The sequence below is a fragment of the Stenella coeruleoalba genome (assembly GCF_951394435.1).
Source record: "Stenella coeruleoalba genome assembly, chromosome: 7".
In the NCBI taxonomy this organism is placed as follows: domain Eukaryota; kingdom Metazoa; phylum Chordata; class Mammalia; order Artiodactyla; family Delphinidae; genus Stenella; species Stenella coeruleoalba.
In genome coordinates, this window is record NC_137153.1 from 101,662,422 (window position 1) to 101,680,372 (window position 17,951).

General features: G+C 38.1%; 1 protein-coding gene across 2 annotated transcripts in view; it reads left to right on the forward strand.

Moving 5' to 3' along the window:
- Positions 1–17,951, forward strand: part of HSDL2 (hydroxysteroid dehydrogenase like 2) — a 124,583-nt gene that overhangs the window by 15,629 nt on the left and 91,003 nt on the right. For both annotated transcript variants that reach the window (XM_079928034.1, XM_079928035.1), the window contains exon 2: positions 10,873–11,826. In XM_079928034.1, the coding sequence (XP_079784160.1) occupies positions 11,810–11,826 (17 nt within the window). In that variant the 5' untranslated portion in view covers positions 10,873–11,809. The remainder of the gene's footprint in view (positions 1–10,872; positions 11,827–17,951) is intronic.

Genomic DNA, 17,951 nt, shown 5'->3' on the forward strand with positions numbered 1-17,951 from the left:
AATTGGTATTGTACAATTTTAAAATTTTGCCAGTGAGTTTAAAAATGCCTTTTGTGCCCTAAATTTTCATTTTCTAATTATTCATACAATTGAATATCATGTCATATTTTACTGGCCAATCATGAATCTTCTTCAGAATAATATCTGTAATGTATTTTACCTATTTTTTTCTATTTGACTATTGTTGTTTACTCATTGGTTTTTGGTGTCCCTGGCAATAACTATAGTAGATATCTTCTTCCAGAATGTGGCTTCTCTTTTCATTTTCTTTATAGTGTCTCTTAATTTTAGCAAAATAAAATGTATCAATCTTTTTTTATTTATGTTTTGGGCCTTTGCTTAAGTTTCTATTCAGCATTATACCATAGTTCCTGTACAGTAAGACAAGAAACAGAAGTAAAAGATGTGAATATTGGAAAGGAGAAAGCAAATTCCCATTATTTGCAATTAATATAATTATATAGAAAAATCCAAAAGTATGTCAAAATTGTTAAAATTAATGAGTTTAGTAAGAAGTCTAGGTATGAGTACATGAAAATCAGTTGCATTTTACATACCAGCAACAACAATTAGAAAATATCACTTAGAGGGAATTCCCTGGAGATCCAGTGGTTAGGATTCCACGCTTCCACTGCAGGGGGCACGGGTTCGATCCCTGGTTGGGGAACTAAGATCCTGCAAGCCGAGTGCCATGGCCAAAAAAAAAAAAAAAAGAAAAGAAAATATCACTTAGAAATGGTAATCCCATTGCCACAGAACTATACACTTAAAAATAGTTAAAATGATAAAATTTGTGTTCTGTACATTTTATCACTCACACACACAAAGGATGCCATTAAATTTTGTATAAAAACAAAAATAAAAGATACTGAGGAATAGATTTAACCAATATCTGTAATACCTTATGGAAAGAAAAATGAAACTGTATTAGTAAAGTCCCAGCCTAAAGAAGTGACGTACCATGTATGGAGTAGAAGACACTAAATTGTAAAGATATAGTTTCCCAAAGTGATCTATGGATTCAAAGCAATCCCAAGCAATATTCCCAGGAATTTCATGAAATGATTTCTAGAATAAGACAATCTTGAAGAATAACAATGTGAGAGGATTTGCCTCCCCAAATCTTAAAATTTATAAAGTCAAATAATCAAGAAAAATGTAGTATTGCCATAGGGATAGACGAATTATTTAATGGAACAGATATGGGTATATATGAAAACTTGATGTAGGACACAGAAGGCATTTAGGTCAATGGGGAAAAGAGTGGAAGTTTATCTCTACCTCATTACAAATATATTAATAGATATCAACCTCATACCCACATACAATGAGCAGCTCCAGGTGACTCAAAAAGGAAAGGCAAAATTTTTAACCTTTTAGAATAACATTTAGGAGACTATCTTTATGACTTCAGGATAGAAAATGAGTTCTTAAACATAATTTCAATTTAAAGACATCCACACTTTAGTAATTCCACTCCTATATGTACATAACCTAGAGAAACTTGAAATGTGCACTAGGAGACATATGAAAGAATATTCATAGCACCGCTGTTCTATATAATAAACATGATATGCAAATAACCCAAATGTCCATCAACAAGAGAGATGGGCAAATAAATTGTGGCATAGTCACACAATGGAATAGTATACAGCAGTGAAAAATGAACAAACTACAATAGGCAATGCTATGGATAAATCAAAATACTGAATGAAAAAGCAAATCAGGGACTTCCCTGGCAGTCCAGTGATTAAGACTCTGCATTCTGGGGACGCAGGTTCAATAGCTGGTTGGGGAACTAAGATCCCACATGTTGCGCAGCATGGCCAAAAAAACCCAAAAAACAACAAAAAAAGTAAATCTGAGAAAACTATATATACTACGATACCATTTCTATAAAGTTAAAAAGGAAGCACAACCAAGCAAAGCTAACCAATATATTGTGTACACACACACACACACACACACACACACACACACACACAATTTTATAAAAGATGACAAGGGAAAGATAAACACAAAACTCAATGGTTACTTCTCGGGAGGAGGCAGGGAGATGGAATCCAGAGAAGCACATGACTCATCATTTTCAGTCCTTTAGCTGGGTGATGGTTTCACAGATGTTTATTATTATCTCATAATTTACATATATATCATACATATTTTGAATGTATCTTATACATACACACACACACACACACACACACAAAATCTAGCCTGTTTCTGTCAGCATTGATATAGGTCCCCAAACCTCATCAATTAGGGCAGCATTTTTCAACCTCAGCACATTTTGGATGGGATATTCTCGGGAGGATGGGATGTACTATTCTGTGTATTATAGCATGTTTAGTGGCATCCCTGGACTCTATTCACTAGATGCCAATAACATCCCCCACACAAATGTGACAACTAAGAATGTTTCCAGATATTCACAAATATTCCCTGGGATGCCAGTTCCATTAAGAACCATTGCCTTAGGGATATCTGTATTTTCTTCCAATTAATCCAATCAGTTAAAATGGTGGGTTTTTAAAAATTTATGTAGCATTATTATAAGGTTTAAAAATTTTTAAATAAGCTTTATGTTTTGAATTTTATTTTATTTTTTTTTACAGCAGGTTCTTATTTAAGCTTTATTGTTTAGAGCAGTTTTAGATTTACAGAAAAATTGTGAAGATAGTACAGAGACTTCTTATATGCCCTACACCCAGTTTCTATGGTTAACATCTTACATTAGTAGGATACCTTTGTTACAATTAATGAACCAATATTAATACATTGTCATTAACTATCATCCATACTTTATTAAGATATCATTAGTTTTTATCTAATGTTGTTTTTCCGTTCCAGGATCCCATCCAAGATACCATATTACATTTAGTCATCATATCCCCTTAGGATCCTCTTAGCTGTGACAGTTTCTCAGACTTTCCTTCTTTTTGATGACCTTGACAGTTTTGAGGAGTACTGGTTAGGTATTTTGTAGAATGTCCTTCAGTTGCAATTTGTCTTATATTTTTCTCACAATTAGACTAGAGTTATAGGTTTTGGGGAGGTTTACAGAGAAAAAGTACCATTTCCTCATATCATATCAAGGATACCTATTATCAACATGGCTTATCACAGTTGATGTTGACTTTGATCACCTGACTGAGTTGGTGTTTGTCAGCTTTCTTCACTGTAAAGTTATTTTTTTCCCCTTTTCATACTGTACTCTTTGGAAAGAAGTCACTATGTACAGCCCACACTCAAGGAATGGAGAGTTATTCTGTACCTCCTTGAGGAGGCTGTATTTACAGAAATTATTTCACATTCTTCTGTACAGGAATTCTGTCATTTCTCCTCATTTTTAATTCAATCATATAATTATATCAGTATCAACTCATGGATATTTATTTTATACTTTGATTATAATCCAGTACCACTTTATTTTGTTGCTCAAAGTGTTTCAGTTTTAGCCATTGAGAGATCTTTCATTTGACTTCTGTACTCCTTTGACATACCTCCATCAATGTGGGGTGTTTTGTTTTGGGTTTGTTTGTTGGTCTGTTTTGAGTACTCCCTTACTTTCTGGCACTACAAGATGCTCCAGGATCATCTTGTATATTTTCTGCCCCAGTCCTAAAATGAGTCATTTCTCCAAGAAACCCTGTTCCTTTTATTGGAGTATAGGGTTAGAAACCAAGATCTGAGTATGAGACGTGCTCATTTCTACTGGAAATAAGATTTAAAAGAAAAAAAATCTTTTTTTAGTTTGAGTGTTTTGGAGAGACCCACCCTGTTGTAGGATTTTTATCTTATAATCAGTGTTTATTTACTCTGCTCAGTTTATTTTGGACAACAATTGCACACCTGTCTTGCAGTTCATTATTAACCCTTCAGCAGCCCCTAAATTCCAAGTTTCAGTTATGGGTCAGGAAACTGAGTCCTGGAAAACCAAAATGTGTGTCATATTGTCTCTTCTTCAGTTCTACCTTTTTTTGTTGTTTTTTGTTTTTTGTTTTGCTGTACGCGGGCCTCTCACTGTTGTGGCCTCTCCCATTGCGGAGCACAGGCTCCGGATGTGCAGGCTCAGCGGCCATGGCTCACGGGCCCAGGCGCTCCGCGGCATGTGGGATCTTCCCAGACCGGGGCACGAACCCGTGTCCCCTGCATCGGCAGGCGGACTCTCAACCACTGCGCCACCAGGGAAGCCCAGTTCTACCTTATTTACCATCTTGGAATAGACCTCCCAAGGGTGGCGTTCTTAATTTTTCCCTGGTCCACCCAAGTCACCAGTCCTTATTTCTTCAAATTTCAGATTACTGCTGGACTTTTAGGACAATCTCATTTACTTTCTAAAAAATGGCACTGAGTTATTACTTAGAAGAAATGCTTGTCAAATCTCACTGCTTTCCTTAATTTGGATACAAATTGGAAGGTATTCTTCATAGTTTTTGGTAGGGTTGTGTCAGTTTCCTAGTTTCATTATACTTGAAATTTCTTTCCGATTTAGGTTCATTTTTGTTCACTTCCCTGGAAGTTTTGTAACAATTAATGACTTTGATTAAGTATTTCCACTCTTCTCAAGCAGCCTTGAATACTGTCTTTCACCAGCCCTTATCATGATTCTCCCTTAACTTACCTATTCCTAACCAGTTAACTAATGTGTGATTCACCCCAGTGTTTTCAAAGAAGTGGAGGTGGAGGAATAGCTGTGAGTAGGATAACAGAAGAAAAAGGACAAGTCCTTTTTTTCCCTTTCCAAGAACCTGTTACCTATAACTCTTGTGCCCTGAAGTTAGCTTCCTATAATAAGAGTTGATGTGCCTTTCCTTGGTATTCCATTTGTCTACAGATATATGAAGTTGATACATATTATAGATGCCTATAATATTGTAAATGTTCTTCTATGGGACAAAATAGTCCCTTCTTAGGAATCTGAGACCATATCTTTAATAGGATAAATTTTATTTGCGACTAGAACAAGGCCTTTGCTTTGGCCATTAAGTGAAACCTTTCTCTAAAATTTTTTTTTCTTTTTCCCCTAAAATTTTTGATATAAGTGTTTAACAAGGAGTCAGATGGATTGGTTAGAGTATATTATTTTATTTTTACTTATTTGCCCTTTGTGGAAATAGTCTTGTGCAAAAATCTGATCATAGTTTACAAGGTCAGTGGAAAGGTTCCTGCGATGCCAGACGACTGGATAGGACTACTGCCCTCCCTCCCCAGTATGGTTCTAAAAGATGTTTACTTCATATGATCCTGCAGGGCACCAGGCAAATATTCAACCTTGAACAGGTAAACAAGCAAAAGGTCAGTAGCAGAAAAGCAAAACAAAAGAACAATCTGGAGGACTTCTCTATGAGAATATGTTGCTCATGTAACTGGAAAAGCAAATCTCCTTCCCATCCCCCTTAGAGGTGGAGGATTACTTGTATCAGAGGATAATGTCTTCATATAGCCTGTCTTCTACTGGAGCAGTAGGAGTATGAGACCTTAACCAAGAATTTAATTTAGTAGAGGGTAGTAGGAGGATGACACCTACAAGAATTTAATTTGGCATAGAGGAAAGACATGGGGTAATTCCAAAGTTTGGTATTTGTGTAGCAAAGTAGTGGCCATTAAGAGATAGATGGCTCAATTATGGGACTGATTCTTAAGCTAACTTCAAATGTCTTTTTTTTTTTAAATGCCTGGTAGGCACAGTTTGAAAGCTAGAAGATTAAAAAATAACTGGTATTGTTCTGCAATATAAACTCATCAAATGCTATCTTTATAGTGAGCAGGGTTGAAGCTATGTTGATAACAGAAGAATCAAATATTTCTCTTTCTCAGCTTGGAAACAGTACGTGTACTCACAGTAGAGTACTGTGTCTCCGAATTAATGCCTGAGTTTGGGAGGTGTGGGTGTGTTTGACATAATAGTCACTTACTGGACCCCAGGAAGAATTAGGGGGGAATATCTCCAAGGGAATTGGACTTGGAACACCTACACCCATCGTCGACTCTCTTGCTAAAGTCATATTCTAAATAGAATGGGTAATTTATGCTTGGGAAAATGTTTGGCTTAGGAAAAGAGGATGGATCTTAATATATGAGACCAACTCCTGTGAGCAGGGCATGGGATTTCCTGAAAGGGGGTAGAGATATTAAAGACAATTTTAAAGAAGGAAATTTGAACAAAACTGATACTCTCAGGGAGAAAAGCAGATATGAAGACGAGGAGCAACGCTAGCGATTTGGCTGTGTTCAAGAGGGAACCCCTTGCAGTGGTTTATAGTCTTTTGATACTTTTGCATTTAAGAGTTAGGTCCAGATGCATGTAACAGAAAACCAAAAATAACAGTGCCTTAAACTAGATAAAAATTTATTTATCATGCAAAAGAAGCCTAGAAGAAATGGTTTCAGGGCTGTTATGGCACTCCATGTTCATCAAAGATCCAGTCTCCTTTTTGTTCTATTATGTGAGTATATGGCTTTCAGTCTTAAGGTCACAAAATGTCTGGAAGCCCTTTAAAGAAGTTTTCCCAAAGTCCTCCCCAACATCTTCCGCTTACCTCATTAGCCATAATTTGGTCACATGGACACCCCTAGTTGCAGGGGAGGCTTGAGAGATTCACTGCTTTTGCTGGGCATACTGCCACCTCTAATAATAGAGATATACTGTTAATAAGAAGTGGAGAATGTGTAATGGGTAGGCAGTTGACATAGCAGTTGTTATATAAAGTTATTATTTATATATATATAGATATAGATATATAGATAGTAATTCCCTCATATAAACCTCAATTCTTTGACAAAGAGTTGTGTGGGGATGGTGTAGTAAACAAACCAATGGGCTTCCCTGGTGGCACAGTGGTTAAGAATCCACCTGCCAATGCAGGGGACACGGGTTCGAGCCCTGGTCCGGGAAGATCCCACATTGCTGCGGAGCAACTAAGCCCATGCGCCACAACTACTGAGCCTGCGCTCTAGAGCCCACAAGCCATAACTACTGAGACCACGTGCCACAACTACGGAAGCCCATGCGCCTAGAGCCTGTGCTCCGCAACAGAAGCCACCACAATGAGAAGCCCATGCACCACAACGAAGAGTAGCCCCTGCTCACCGCAACTAGAGAAAGCCCACACACAGCAACAAAGACCCAATGCAGCCAAAAATAAATAAATATTTTTAAAAAGGAAAACATCCCAAAAAACAAGCCAACAGAGCAAAAAAGTGGAATATGGCGTGGTCCACACACCCACTCCACTACTTGCACTCATGAGAGGGAGCAGTTGTCTGCTGAGGGAACTGTTTCCTGGAATTCTACAAGATGGCCAAGCTGCAAAGTGAGGAAAACTCACAGTGTGCCTTTGAGCAGGGGGAGAATTAGAAAGCTAGGTGGGAGACTCAGGAGGGTTCTGAGACAACTGCTCCCCAACCCCAAACTTTCTTTCATATGTTATAGGAGAAAGTTCACCCCTGAAGGAGCTATGGAAAGGGGAAGGCTAGTTCTGCTTGTGGTTGCAAGATAGATGCAGCTGTTCCAAGCATCACATCCAGAAATAACAATAGAAGAAAAGAGGCAATCTATTCTGTGGTCTCTTTAAGAAAGAAAAAACTTTAAGAAAATCTTTCCGAGCAGACCTCACATTTGCCAGAACTAGAAAACACCAGCTGCTAAACAAGGCATTGACTGGTGAACAATGATGTACACACAAAGGCTTTTATTGCAATATTGTTTATAATATAGACAGTATTGAAAACCTTAAAATGTCCATCACAAATGGTAAAATTAATATGGAGTACATTCATGTAAAAGAAAACTATGCACCTAAGATAGGCTGGGAACTGGGATGTGGGACCCTTTACTGCACAAATGTCTCCTCCAGCAACAGAATACAGAGAAACTATAAGGGACTAAAAATAACTGCATGCATGGCAGCGGAGTGATTAAGAACAATGTTACAAAAAGGCCACAAACCGACTGCCACTTGTGAAGTGCCTGGAGCAGAAGCAGGGTACTGCGCATGATCCCTGCACACAGCACCACCATGGGGGTGGGCAGACCATCTAAGCCGCCCCTCCTGCCCGATTCACCATCTGCCCCTACCCTCGCTCTATTTAAGGAACCAGCCCACCCTCCTTGGAGAGTGAGCAAGGGCACCTGTTTCTTGTTTTCACTCCCAATAAAGCCTTGCCTGAATTTCTCCTCTGGCCTCTTATCAATTTCTATTGATTAAAGAGTCCAAGGACCCAGATTGGTAACACACCTATTAAAAAAAAAAGTTAAGGTGAACTTTTGGGTATAAACTTGGAAAGATGTTTATGATACATTAAGTAAAACAAAAAAAGTTTCCAAAACAATAGAATATATATAATTTCCCCTATGCTTTTTTAAAATCAATCAAAATCTATATAAAAATTTCGAAGTCTTAAAGGATACATGCCGAACTGTTAACAATGAAGGGTGATATTAGAAACTTTCACTTTCTTTAGTTGTTGGAATAATGTATTATCAGAAAAATATAGACATTAAAATACAGCAATGAAGTTAATATCCAACATTTACTAATTAAATGACTGGCAACAATTCACTGAGCAATAAAAGGTGCAGTTAGGGGTCCTATTGGGAAGATTTGGTACCTTGTCAGAAGCAACTGCTACACCCTCAAAACTCCAAGGATTTCCCTTGGGGTGAAAGGAATGGAAAGTTTCAACAGATCCCTGACTCTTCCAATGCGCTTGAAAGCATCTGCTGTTAGTCACATTGGATTGCTGGCCTTTGACCAGCAGTTAGTAATTTTATATTTGACTGAAGAAGCCTAGAATATCTTAAAAAGCAAGTTGAAAAATCACAACGGCAAATTACAACACACTAAAGCAGTGTTTTCCAAATGGTAGGTTATGATCCAAGAATGAGGCATTGAAATAACTTTGTAGGTTATGATCACCTGAAAAAAACCCAAAAAACGGGGTACTACATAATAGATTCAAATAAAATAGAAAACCGTGTACAGGGTCTGGATGAGAAATTTATGTATGTGGGCTGTGGTCAACAAATTTGAATTCTACACTGCATTCTACACTTTAAGAAAATATACCCTTACGCAAGGTCAGGGTTAGAAGAGTCCTAATTTGACAGTAAGATTAAACTTGTTTTCAGTGTCATATCCTTTGATATTGCAATTCAAGTTGGCACTTTCAGTCTCCTATGTATTTGAAAAGCACTTTTTAAAATTGGAGAATTAAACTTAATAGGCTTTTTTTTGGCTGTGCCACGCGGCTTGTGGGATCTTAGTTCCCCGACCAGGGATCAAACCCCCACCCTCGGCAGTGAGAGCGCAGAGTCCTAACCACTGGACCGCCAGGGAAGTCCCAAACTTGATAGACTGTATTTATTTATTTATTATTTATTTATTTGGCTGCGCCAGGTCTTAGTTGTGGCACGCCGGATCTTTGTTGTGGCATGCGGGATCTTTTGTTGTGGTGCTTGGGCTCAGTAGTTGTGGCGCAAGGGCTTAGTTGCCCCACAGCATGTGGGATCTCAGTTCCCTGACCAGGGATCGAAACTGGAAGGCGGATTCTTAACCACTGGACCACCAGGGGAGTCCCTTGATAGACTTTAGAAGTCACAAAAAGTGAAGATAAGTTTGACTATTTTATGACAATTTGTTCTAATGATAAAAAGTATTTCTTTAAGGAATTTAAAATTTATGCCTCCTCTTATTTCCCCTTTATGAGGGTCCTATAAGGAACCTCATGCTATTTTTGGCTTAATCCAAGTCAGATTATAACGTCACAATATTGTTAATAAATTAACATTTTGCAGTATTGTATAACTGTGAATTTTAAAATACCAGTGCCATCTAGTGGTTACTCTCAAGAAGTTTCCTCTTTCTTGGTTATACACTCAAGAGTGGAATTGCTCTTTTGTAGGTAGCTACCCAGTAGCTGGTAACCATACTTTAACCTTTGGGGAAACTGCAAAACTGTTTTCCAAAGTGACTGTGCCATTTTACATTCCCACCAGCAATGTATGAGGGTTCCAATTTCTCTACATCTTGGCCAACACTTAGTATTTTCCATCTTTTCTATTATAGCAATCCTAGTGGATGTAAAGTGGAATCTCGCTGGTTTTGATTTGTATTTCCCTAATAACTATTGCTGTTGGGCATCTTTTCATGTGCTTGCTTGTTCGTTTATCTTCTTTGGAGAAATGTCTATTGAGGTCCTTTGCTCACGTTTAAATTGGAGGTTCATCTTTTTGTTGCTGAGTTGTAAAAGTTCTTTATAGATTCTGGATACTAGACATTGTCAGATATATGATTTGCAAATATTTTCTTTCATTCTGTAGGTTGCCTTCACTTTCTTGAATGAGTGGAGAGTAAGCTTTTTCATCTAATAGTCCCTACCAACACACTCTCTAAAACACCTAACATTTACAATAGTCTAAAGAACTCATTAGTGGGGACTTCCCTGGCGGTCCAGTGGTTAAGAATCTGGGCTTCCACTGCAGGGGGCACACGTCTGATCCCTGGTCGGGGAACTAAGAGCCCCTATGCCGGCCAGTGCGGCCAAATAATAAATAAATATGAAGATAACCTTTAAGGAAAAAAAAAACCCCACCACATTGATTACTCCTTGTTCCTTCTACATAAGCAGAGAACGTGCCTTTTTTTGCCCCACTGTATCTCCAGTGACCAGCACCCACTCGGTGCTAATATTTCTTGAATAAGTAAATTCCTCCGGAGTCTCTAAGGACCGTATCACAGATCTCAAATTCAAATGCCTATGAGACTGGCAAGTGATATAAATGAATAAATAGACGTTTAGGGCTTGTAATAAAAGAGAGAGTACATATCCTATTTCCAGGTTACTTTCCTTTTTTTTTTTTTTTTTCAGGTTACTTTATCTACTCACATAACCTCATCATCCTGCTCTACCTCTTCAAAATAGAATTTCTTCATGTCTACCTAAAAATATTATGCCGGTCTCTAGTTCATTAGAGTAGCTGAGTTATGTCCAAGGTATACTACCAAAAGCAATACCGGCTCCCAGAATTCACCTTATTCAACCACTGAGTCTGGGAATTTCCTCGCCGAGATATTGGCTAAGAAGTCGAAAAATTAGAGTTAATTTAGTTCTTCGGTGCGACTATTGCAGATCTCTAATCCAGAAGCTGCCCCTCACCACAGAGCTGTTTATCTATAGTCCGGCCGGCTTTAGTCCAGATTTCGCGGGAGAGTCGAAATGCGCCGCTGGCCGGAAGAGTGCTTATCTGCCCAGGAAAAGCGTTCCTAAGAGGGGCCTCCGAGGGCGCGCGTGCAGCTGGGCAGGCGTCCAGGTGCCGGCGTGGACGGCGAGGGGACCGAGAGCCAAAGTCCGCTGAGAAGCCGCACCTCAGCCCTCAAGGTCCCTGGTGCACGACTCAAACGCCCCCCACGCCCCCAACCCGGCAAAGGAACTCAGCGCTGCGGCTAGGAACCCTTCACAGGCCGGGGAAAGGTGTACTCAGCGGCTGACGCGTCCAGCATTCTAGCCGCGGGCGGGAGACCAATTGTCACCGTAGGGCCCCCGCAAGAGAGGCGGGGCGGAGTTGTCTCTCACAGCGCTTGCGCTTAGGGTCGGTTTCCAGGGGCCAGGCAGGCGGGAGGCGGAAACCAGCGCGGAGAGCCACGGAGGCCCACTGCGTGCGCAGGCGCACTCAGCCACCTTCCGTTTCTTGGAGCGCCCAATTTCCCCGCAGACCTCGGGGCGGGGCCAAGTGCGGAGAGCAGTCACCCTCTCAGTATCCGCTCGCTGAGGCCGTTGTCGCCACCGCCTCCAATCTGCAACAGTCATGTTGCCCAACACGGGGTAAGGGGAATCGGGAGCCGTGGGGAAGAAACCCCGCCGGGCGAAGTGGATGGCATGGGTGGCCCGGCCCCCGCGGTGGGAGGGTTAATGAAGCTGCCCGGCGAGGTCTGGAACGCTGGTCCGCGCTGGACACAGTGTTCCTCGAATCTGCGGTAACTTGTGAAAAGTAACGCAGAGTTGTGTACTTCAGGGTGGCAGTCATGTTACAATCTCTTCCACAGGTAAAGGATCCAGAGTGAGGTGTCCCGCCGACCCCCAGGCGGGTCCCACTTTGGGTTTAGCCGTAGCTGCGTGCCTTGCCGAAGGCCGCGAGTTCTAGGTGAAAGGTCACTGGAACACTGGTGTGCTTAATGAGTCTCGACTTATTCGGAACGCTCGATTCTGGAAGAAGAAAATAATGGGGTGTTTAAAAAGGGATTTCAAATTAGTAACAAACTAAACTAATCTTAAAATATGGGTATCTTTGGGGGGGACTTTTCACTTTTAAAAGATATGTAGTTGTAAAATACACATAAGGAAAAATTTGCCACCTTAACCATTTTTAAGTGTACGGTTGGTTAAGTAGTGTTAAGTATGTTTGCATTGTTGTGCAACCAATTTGCAGAACTTTTTCGACTTGAGAAACAAACTCTATACCAGTTAAACTACTCCACCCCCGTCTCATTCTGTTTTGTTGCTATACTGTATGGGTGTTTTGAGCTGAGTGCCAAGTCCGTTTTGTAATTTGCTTGAAACATATAGGTACGTTGCCAAAACACTTAAACAGCTCAGAAGGTTGAGTTTCCTTATCCTTAACTTTCAGCCTCCTACTTACTCTCTGGTAGGTTTCCAAAAATATTCTGTGCATTATAAATATATTTGGGTACAGAGTCCTAAACACACACACACACCCCACTTTAAAAAATAGTAGCAAAGTCCCTTCTGGGCCTTGGTATTTTTAGCTAATGTGTCTTGGAACATATTTTCAGTACATGTTGATCTTCCTCCCTTTTAATAGTTACATGGTGTTCTGTTTGTTTAACCAACAAACAATCATTGGATACCAGATCATTTCTAGTTTTTTGTTACTCCGTCTTTGCTGCAATGATTATCCTTGTATTCACCTGTTTGCACATATTTGAGTGTATCCATATGATAAATTCTTGGAAATGAAGCTGTTGGATCAAAGAGTATAGGTAATTAAAATTTTGATAGCTAATACCAATAGCCTTCCAAAGAGATTGCACATCCAAAAGGATGAATGAGATTTCCTAGTCCAACACGTTGGCAAACAGCAAAATGTTTGATAATAAAAATATTTGTTTTGATAATAAAAATCTAACTAGAGAAAAAAATGGCACCTCATTATAGTTAAAATTTGTATCAAAGAGTGAGGATGAGGATCTTTTTATATGTTTAAAGCAGCAGTTCTCATCAAGGAGCAATTTTGACCCCCATAGGACATTTGGCAATATCTGGGAACATTTTTGATTGTCACAATTGAGGGGGGTTGCTACTGGTGTCTAATAGGTGGAGTCCAGAGATGCTGGTAAACATAATGGACAGGATAGCCCCCTTCAACGAAGAATTATCTTGTCCAAAATGTCTTTAGTAGTGTAGAGATTGAGAAATCCTGGTTTAAAGCCAGCTGTGTATCTTTTTCTTTGCCTGGCTTACACAATTAGGTTTTTGGTTGATCTCTAAGCTCTCTAGTGTAAAAATATTTGTTCTATATCATATGTGTTAGAAATGTTTTTCTCTGTTTTTTTCATTGCATCGAGTTTGATTACCCAATTTGTTTACCATGCAGAAACATGTCCTTTTATCAAGTCAGAGTTACCAGTCTATTCTTTTTTTTTTTTTTGGCTGCACCCTGTGGCATGCGGATCTTAGTTCCCTGACCAGGGATGAACCTGCACCCTTGGCAGTGAAAGCACGGAGTCCTAACCACTGGACGGCCAGGGAATTCCCCTCAATCTGTTCTTTTAAAGTTTTTGTGTTTTTGTGACAAAGCTATAAGGCCATCTTAAAATAAGTTTTTTGTTTTATAATTTTTAAGTATTCTTTTAGTATTTCTGTGGGTTTTTTTCCCCACTCAGATTTTTATCTACCTGAAATGAAATACTGTTTTGCATACTATTTTGGCATAGGAAGTGAGTTAGGAAACGCACTTATTATGGTTCAGGTGGCTGGCTGTGCAGTTGTTCCAGCACCATTGGCTGACTAGTTATTTTTTTTCTCTCTATTAGAAATTCCACCTCTGAATTCTTGTATATCTAGGGGTCTTTTTTAAAATTCTATTACGTTGGTCTGTCTATTCATGTACCAGTACTAAACTATTTTAATTGCTCTAGTTTTATAAAATGCTTTAGTATCTTGGAAAGCTAGTTCCTGCCTCATTTGGATTTCTTCTCAGAATTTTAAGTGATTGTTTTTCTTTCCTAAAACAGTTAAAAGTTTCATCACATTTACCATGATTTTGAGGTCCCAGAGAATTTTGGTAAATTGTAGTGTAGGTTAACTCTACTTCAGCAAGTTTTAGGCGTCTACCAATAGTACTGAGGAATTTGGAACCTTTTTTCTTTCTTGCCTTCTATACTCTGGTTCTAATGCTTTACAGATGGAGGAGTTCCTTAGTAGTACTAAGGCCCGGTCTTCAGGTTAAGAGGAAAGCTGCCTTTGCCCTTCTTTCTGCCAATTCCTGAGACCTTGAGCGTGAAAATGTCCTTTATCCTACTGGGAATGAATCCAACTAAACCAAAGGCAAAGGGGTAGACCTTTTTTTTTTTTCTCTCTTTGCTTCCTCATTTCTTTTTAATTTATTAAAAAATTTGTTTTTATTTATTTATTTTATTTCTGCTGTATAGCAAAGTAATTCAGTTATACATATATCACACACATGCATTCTTTTTCATATTCTTTCCCATTATGGTTTATCACAGGATATTGAATATAGTTCCCTGTGCTATATAGAACCTTGTTGTTTATCCATCCTGTATATAATACTTTGCATCTGCTAGGGATAGGGCTTTTTAAAGTAACAATTGGGACATTTCCATCTAAATACTCACGTTTAAAAAAATCATTTTAACACTCTATGCATACTCCCTTTTGTATAAAAAGAAGGGAAAATTATACACACATACACACATGATGTGTCTTATGTATGTGTGTGTGTGTTTGCATATTTTTCAAAACAAAAATATGAGAAGGATAAGCTAGAAATTAAGGAATCTAGTTACCTATAGGCAAGGGATTGAACTTCTTTGAATATACATATTTATAAGTTTTGACTTTTAAATCATGTACATGTTTTACAACATCCCTCGTCAAAGATGAGGGGAAAGAGGTAAGCTAAAATGGAATGCTACCATAAACAGAGGAACTTAACTATATGTCATTTTTCACATAAACATACATAGAAAAATAATTCAATTAATTCTTTTTTATACTTTCAGCTCTCCAATTAAAGATTGTTTATTTGCTTATCTATTTATTTATTATTTATTTTGGCTGCGCCAGGTCTTAGTTGCAGCACGCAGGATCTTTGTTGCAGCATGCAGGCTTCTTAGTTGCGGCACGAATAATTTTAACATAGTAATTTGTACACTCTTCGAGGGATTTGCTCTAAAGACAAAAAGAGTGCAAAGAGGGACTGCCCTGGTGGTGCAGTAGATAAGACTCCACGCTCCCAATGCAGGGGACCCAGGTTTGATCCCTGATCAGGGAACTAGATCCCACATGCATGCCGCAACTAAGGAGCCCGCCTGCTGCAACTAAGACCCAGCGCAACCAAATAAATGAATAATGAGAGGAGAATGGGGAGCATCTATGCAAAAAAAAGTATAACTTTAAAAGAAAAAAAAAGAGTGCAAAGAAATCTTGAACTTTACTTAGTAGATTTATTATTGGTAGTGGTATTAGTGTAGTGATTTGAATACTATTGTGTCTTACAGTATACAGTGTACCTACCTCTTGTTGGTCTGCTTCTTTAACAGAAGAACAGATGAGGATCCTTACTCCTCTCAGCCACGGGCGAGAGTGCTACTGGAGTCTTTTTCTATCCCCTAAACTGGCTCTGGGGGCTCTTGTCCTTTTTTCTTCCAGAAAGCCATGTCTCTGTCAGAATCCCATTCTTGTCAAAAAAACTGTTAAAGTCTTGGATTTCTGTTTATCGTATTTAACCTAGAAAGTTTAACATGTATGTAACTTACCAATGTCTAAAGTAAAAAAGTTTTACCATTTTCCCAAACAATACAAGTACCTAGAAAAGTTGAACTCCAGTCACTCAGTTTTTAACTTATGTTATTGTAACAATATATTTTAATTCTATCTTTTTAACCTCCAAAATACTATTATTTATTATATTATTTATATTATTATAATCATCATTATAAATACTTTTTTAGATTTCCATACTTAATTTACTAATATCTTTGGCTTTTATTCCTTCTAGCACCTCAGACCTTCAATCTGGGAACACTTCTCTTCTTTCTGTAGTAAATAAGGCATGAGAAAGAAAGAAAAAATATTTGGATTGGACTGAAAGAAATAATGCTGTCATTATTTGCAGATAATATGATTACATAGAAAACCAAAATAATGTATAACTAAATTATTAGATTTAATAAGAGTTTGACAAATTTTCAGGATACAAAAGTAAATGAGGAGAATTCGATTTCTGCACACAAGCAAAAATCAACAAGAAATGCAGTACAATGGCAGTAAAAATGAGAAGTTCAAAATCCAGAATATGGGCTATACTACAGGACAAATGATCTATATTTTTCAGCCGATAAATGGCATAAAGAAAATGGAAAGGGGAGCTGTTATAGATTAAAAGAGACTTATAAGATATACAGGCATACCTAGTTTTATTGTTTTTAACCTTTATTGTGCTTTGCAGATATTGTGTGTTTTACAAACTGAAAGTTTGTGGCAACCGTGCTTTGATGGTTAGCATTTTTTAGCAATGAAGTATTTTTTATTTAAGATATGTACATTTTTTTAGACATAGTACTATTGCACACTTAACAGAGTACAGTGTAGACATAACATTTATATGCACTGGGAAACCAAAAAATTTGTGTGACTCGCTTTATTTCAATATTCACTTTATTGTAGTGGTTTGGAACTGAACTTACAATATCTCGAGGTATGTCTGTAACAAATTAATGCAATGTGAAGTCCTGACAGGATCCTGATTTGATCAAACCAACTGTAAAAAGACATTTTTGAGATAGTTGTTAAACTTTGCATATGGATAGGTACTAGTTGATATTGAGGAATTATTGTCAGTTTTTTTAGTTGTGATAATGATATTGTTATATAAAAGTTAGAAATGCATACTGAAGCAGTTATAGGTGAGATTATATGACTTCTGAGATTGGCTTTCTGATTATCACTTTCAAATTTTGGTAATTATTGAATTGTTAAATAAAAATGGGAGCTTATTTTAGTATTTTCTCTATTTTTGAATATATTTGAAAACATCATAATAAAAATTTAAAAATGGTCTTTAAGCATCTTTGCGTTGTTAGTTGCAAGGGAAAGAATAGTAATTACACAGTGGAAAAATCTGATAACACCGTGGTTGGATGGCCAAAATTAACATTACATTTGATTACAGAGAGACACTGTGTAGTTTCAGGTGTGAAATAGAGAGCAATACCATGTTAATGGGTTGGAGCACTCAGTGTCATAAAGATGTCAGTTCTTCCCACATTGAATTCTAGATTCAGTACAGTTTCTATCAAAATCCCAACTGATTTTGCTTGTGCAATTAAATAAGCTGATTCTAAAATATATGTGGAAAGACAAAGGTCCAAGTATATCCTAGAAAGCTGTTATATTTAAGACAGTGCAATCCATGTAGCCAAATGGAGCAGAATAGAGAGCCTAGATACAGATCTGTATATTTAGGGAGACTCAGTCTATGACAAAGCTGACATTAAAGATCTGTGGGAATGATGGACTTTTCAGACTGGGACAGTTGGTTAGCCATATGGGGGAAAATGTAGTTGGATCCCTACCTCAATTCCTATACAAAAATTCATTCTATGTAGATTAAAGACAAAAATTTAAAAGATAAACCATAAAATTTTTGGAAGAAAATTAATACAATTTTGGTTACAGATGGATTTCTT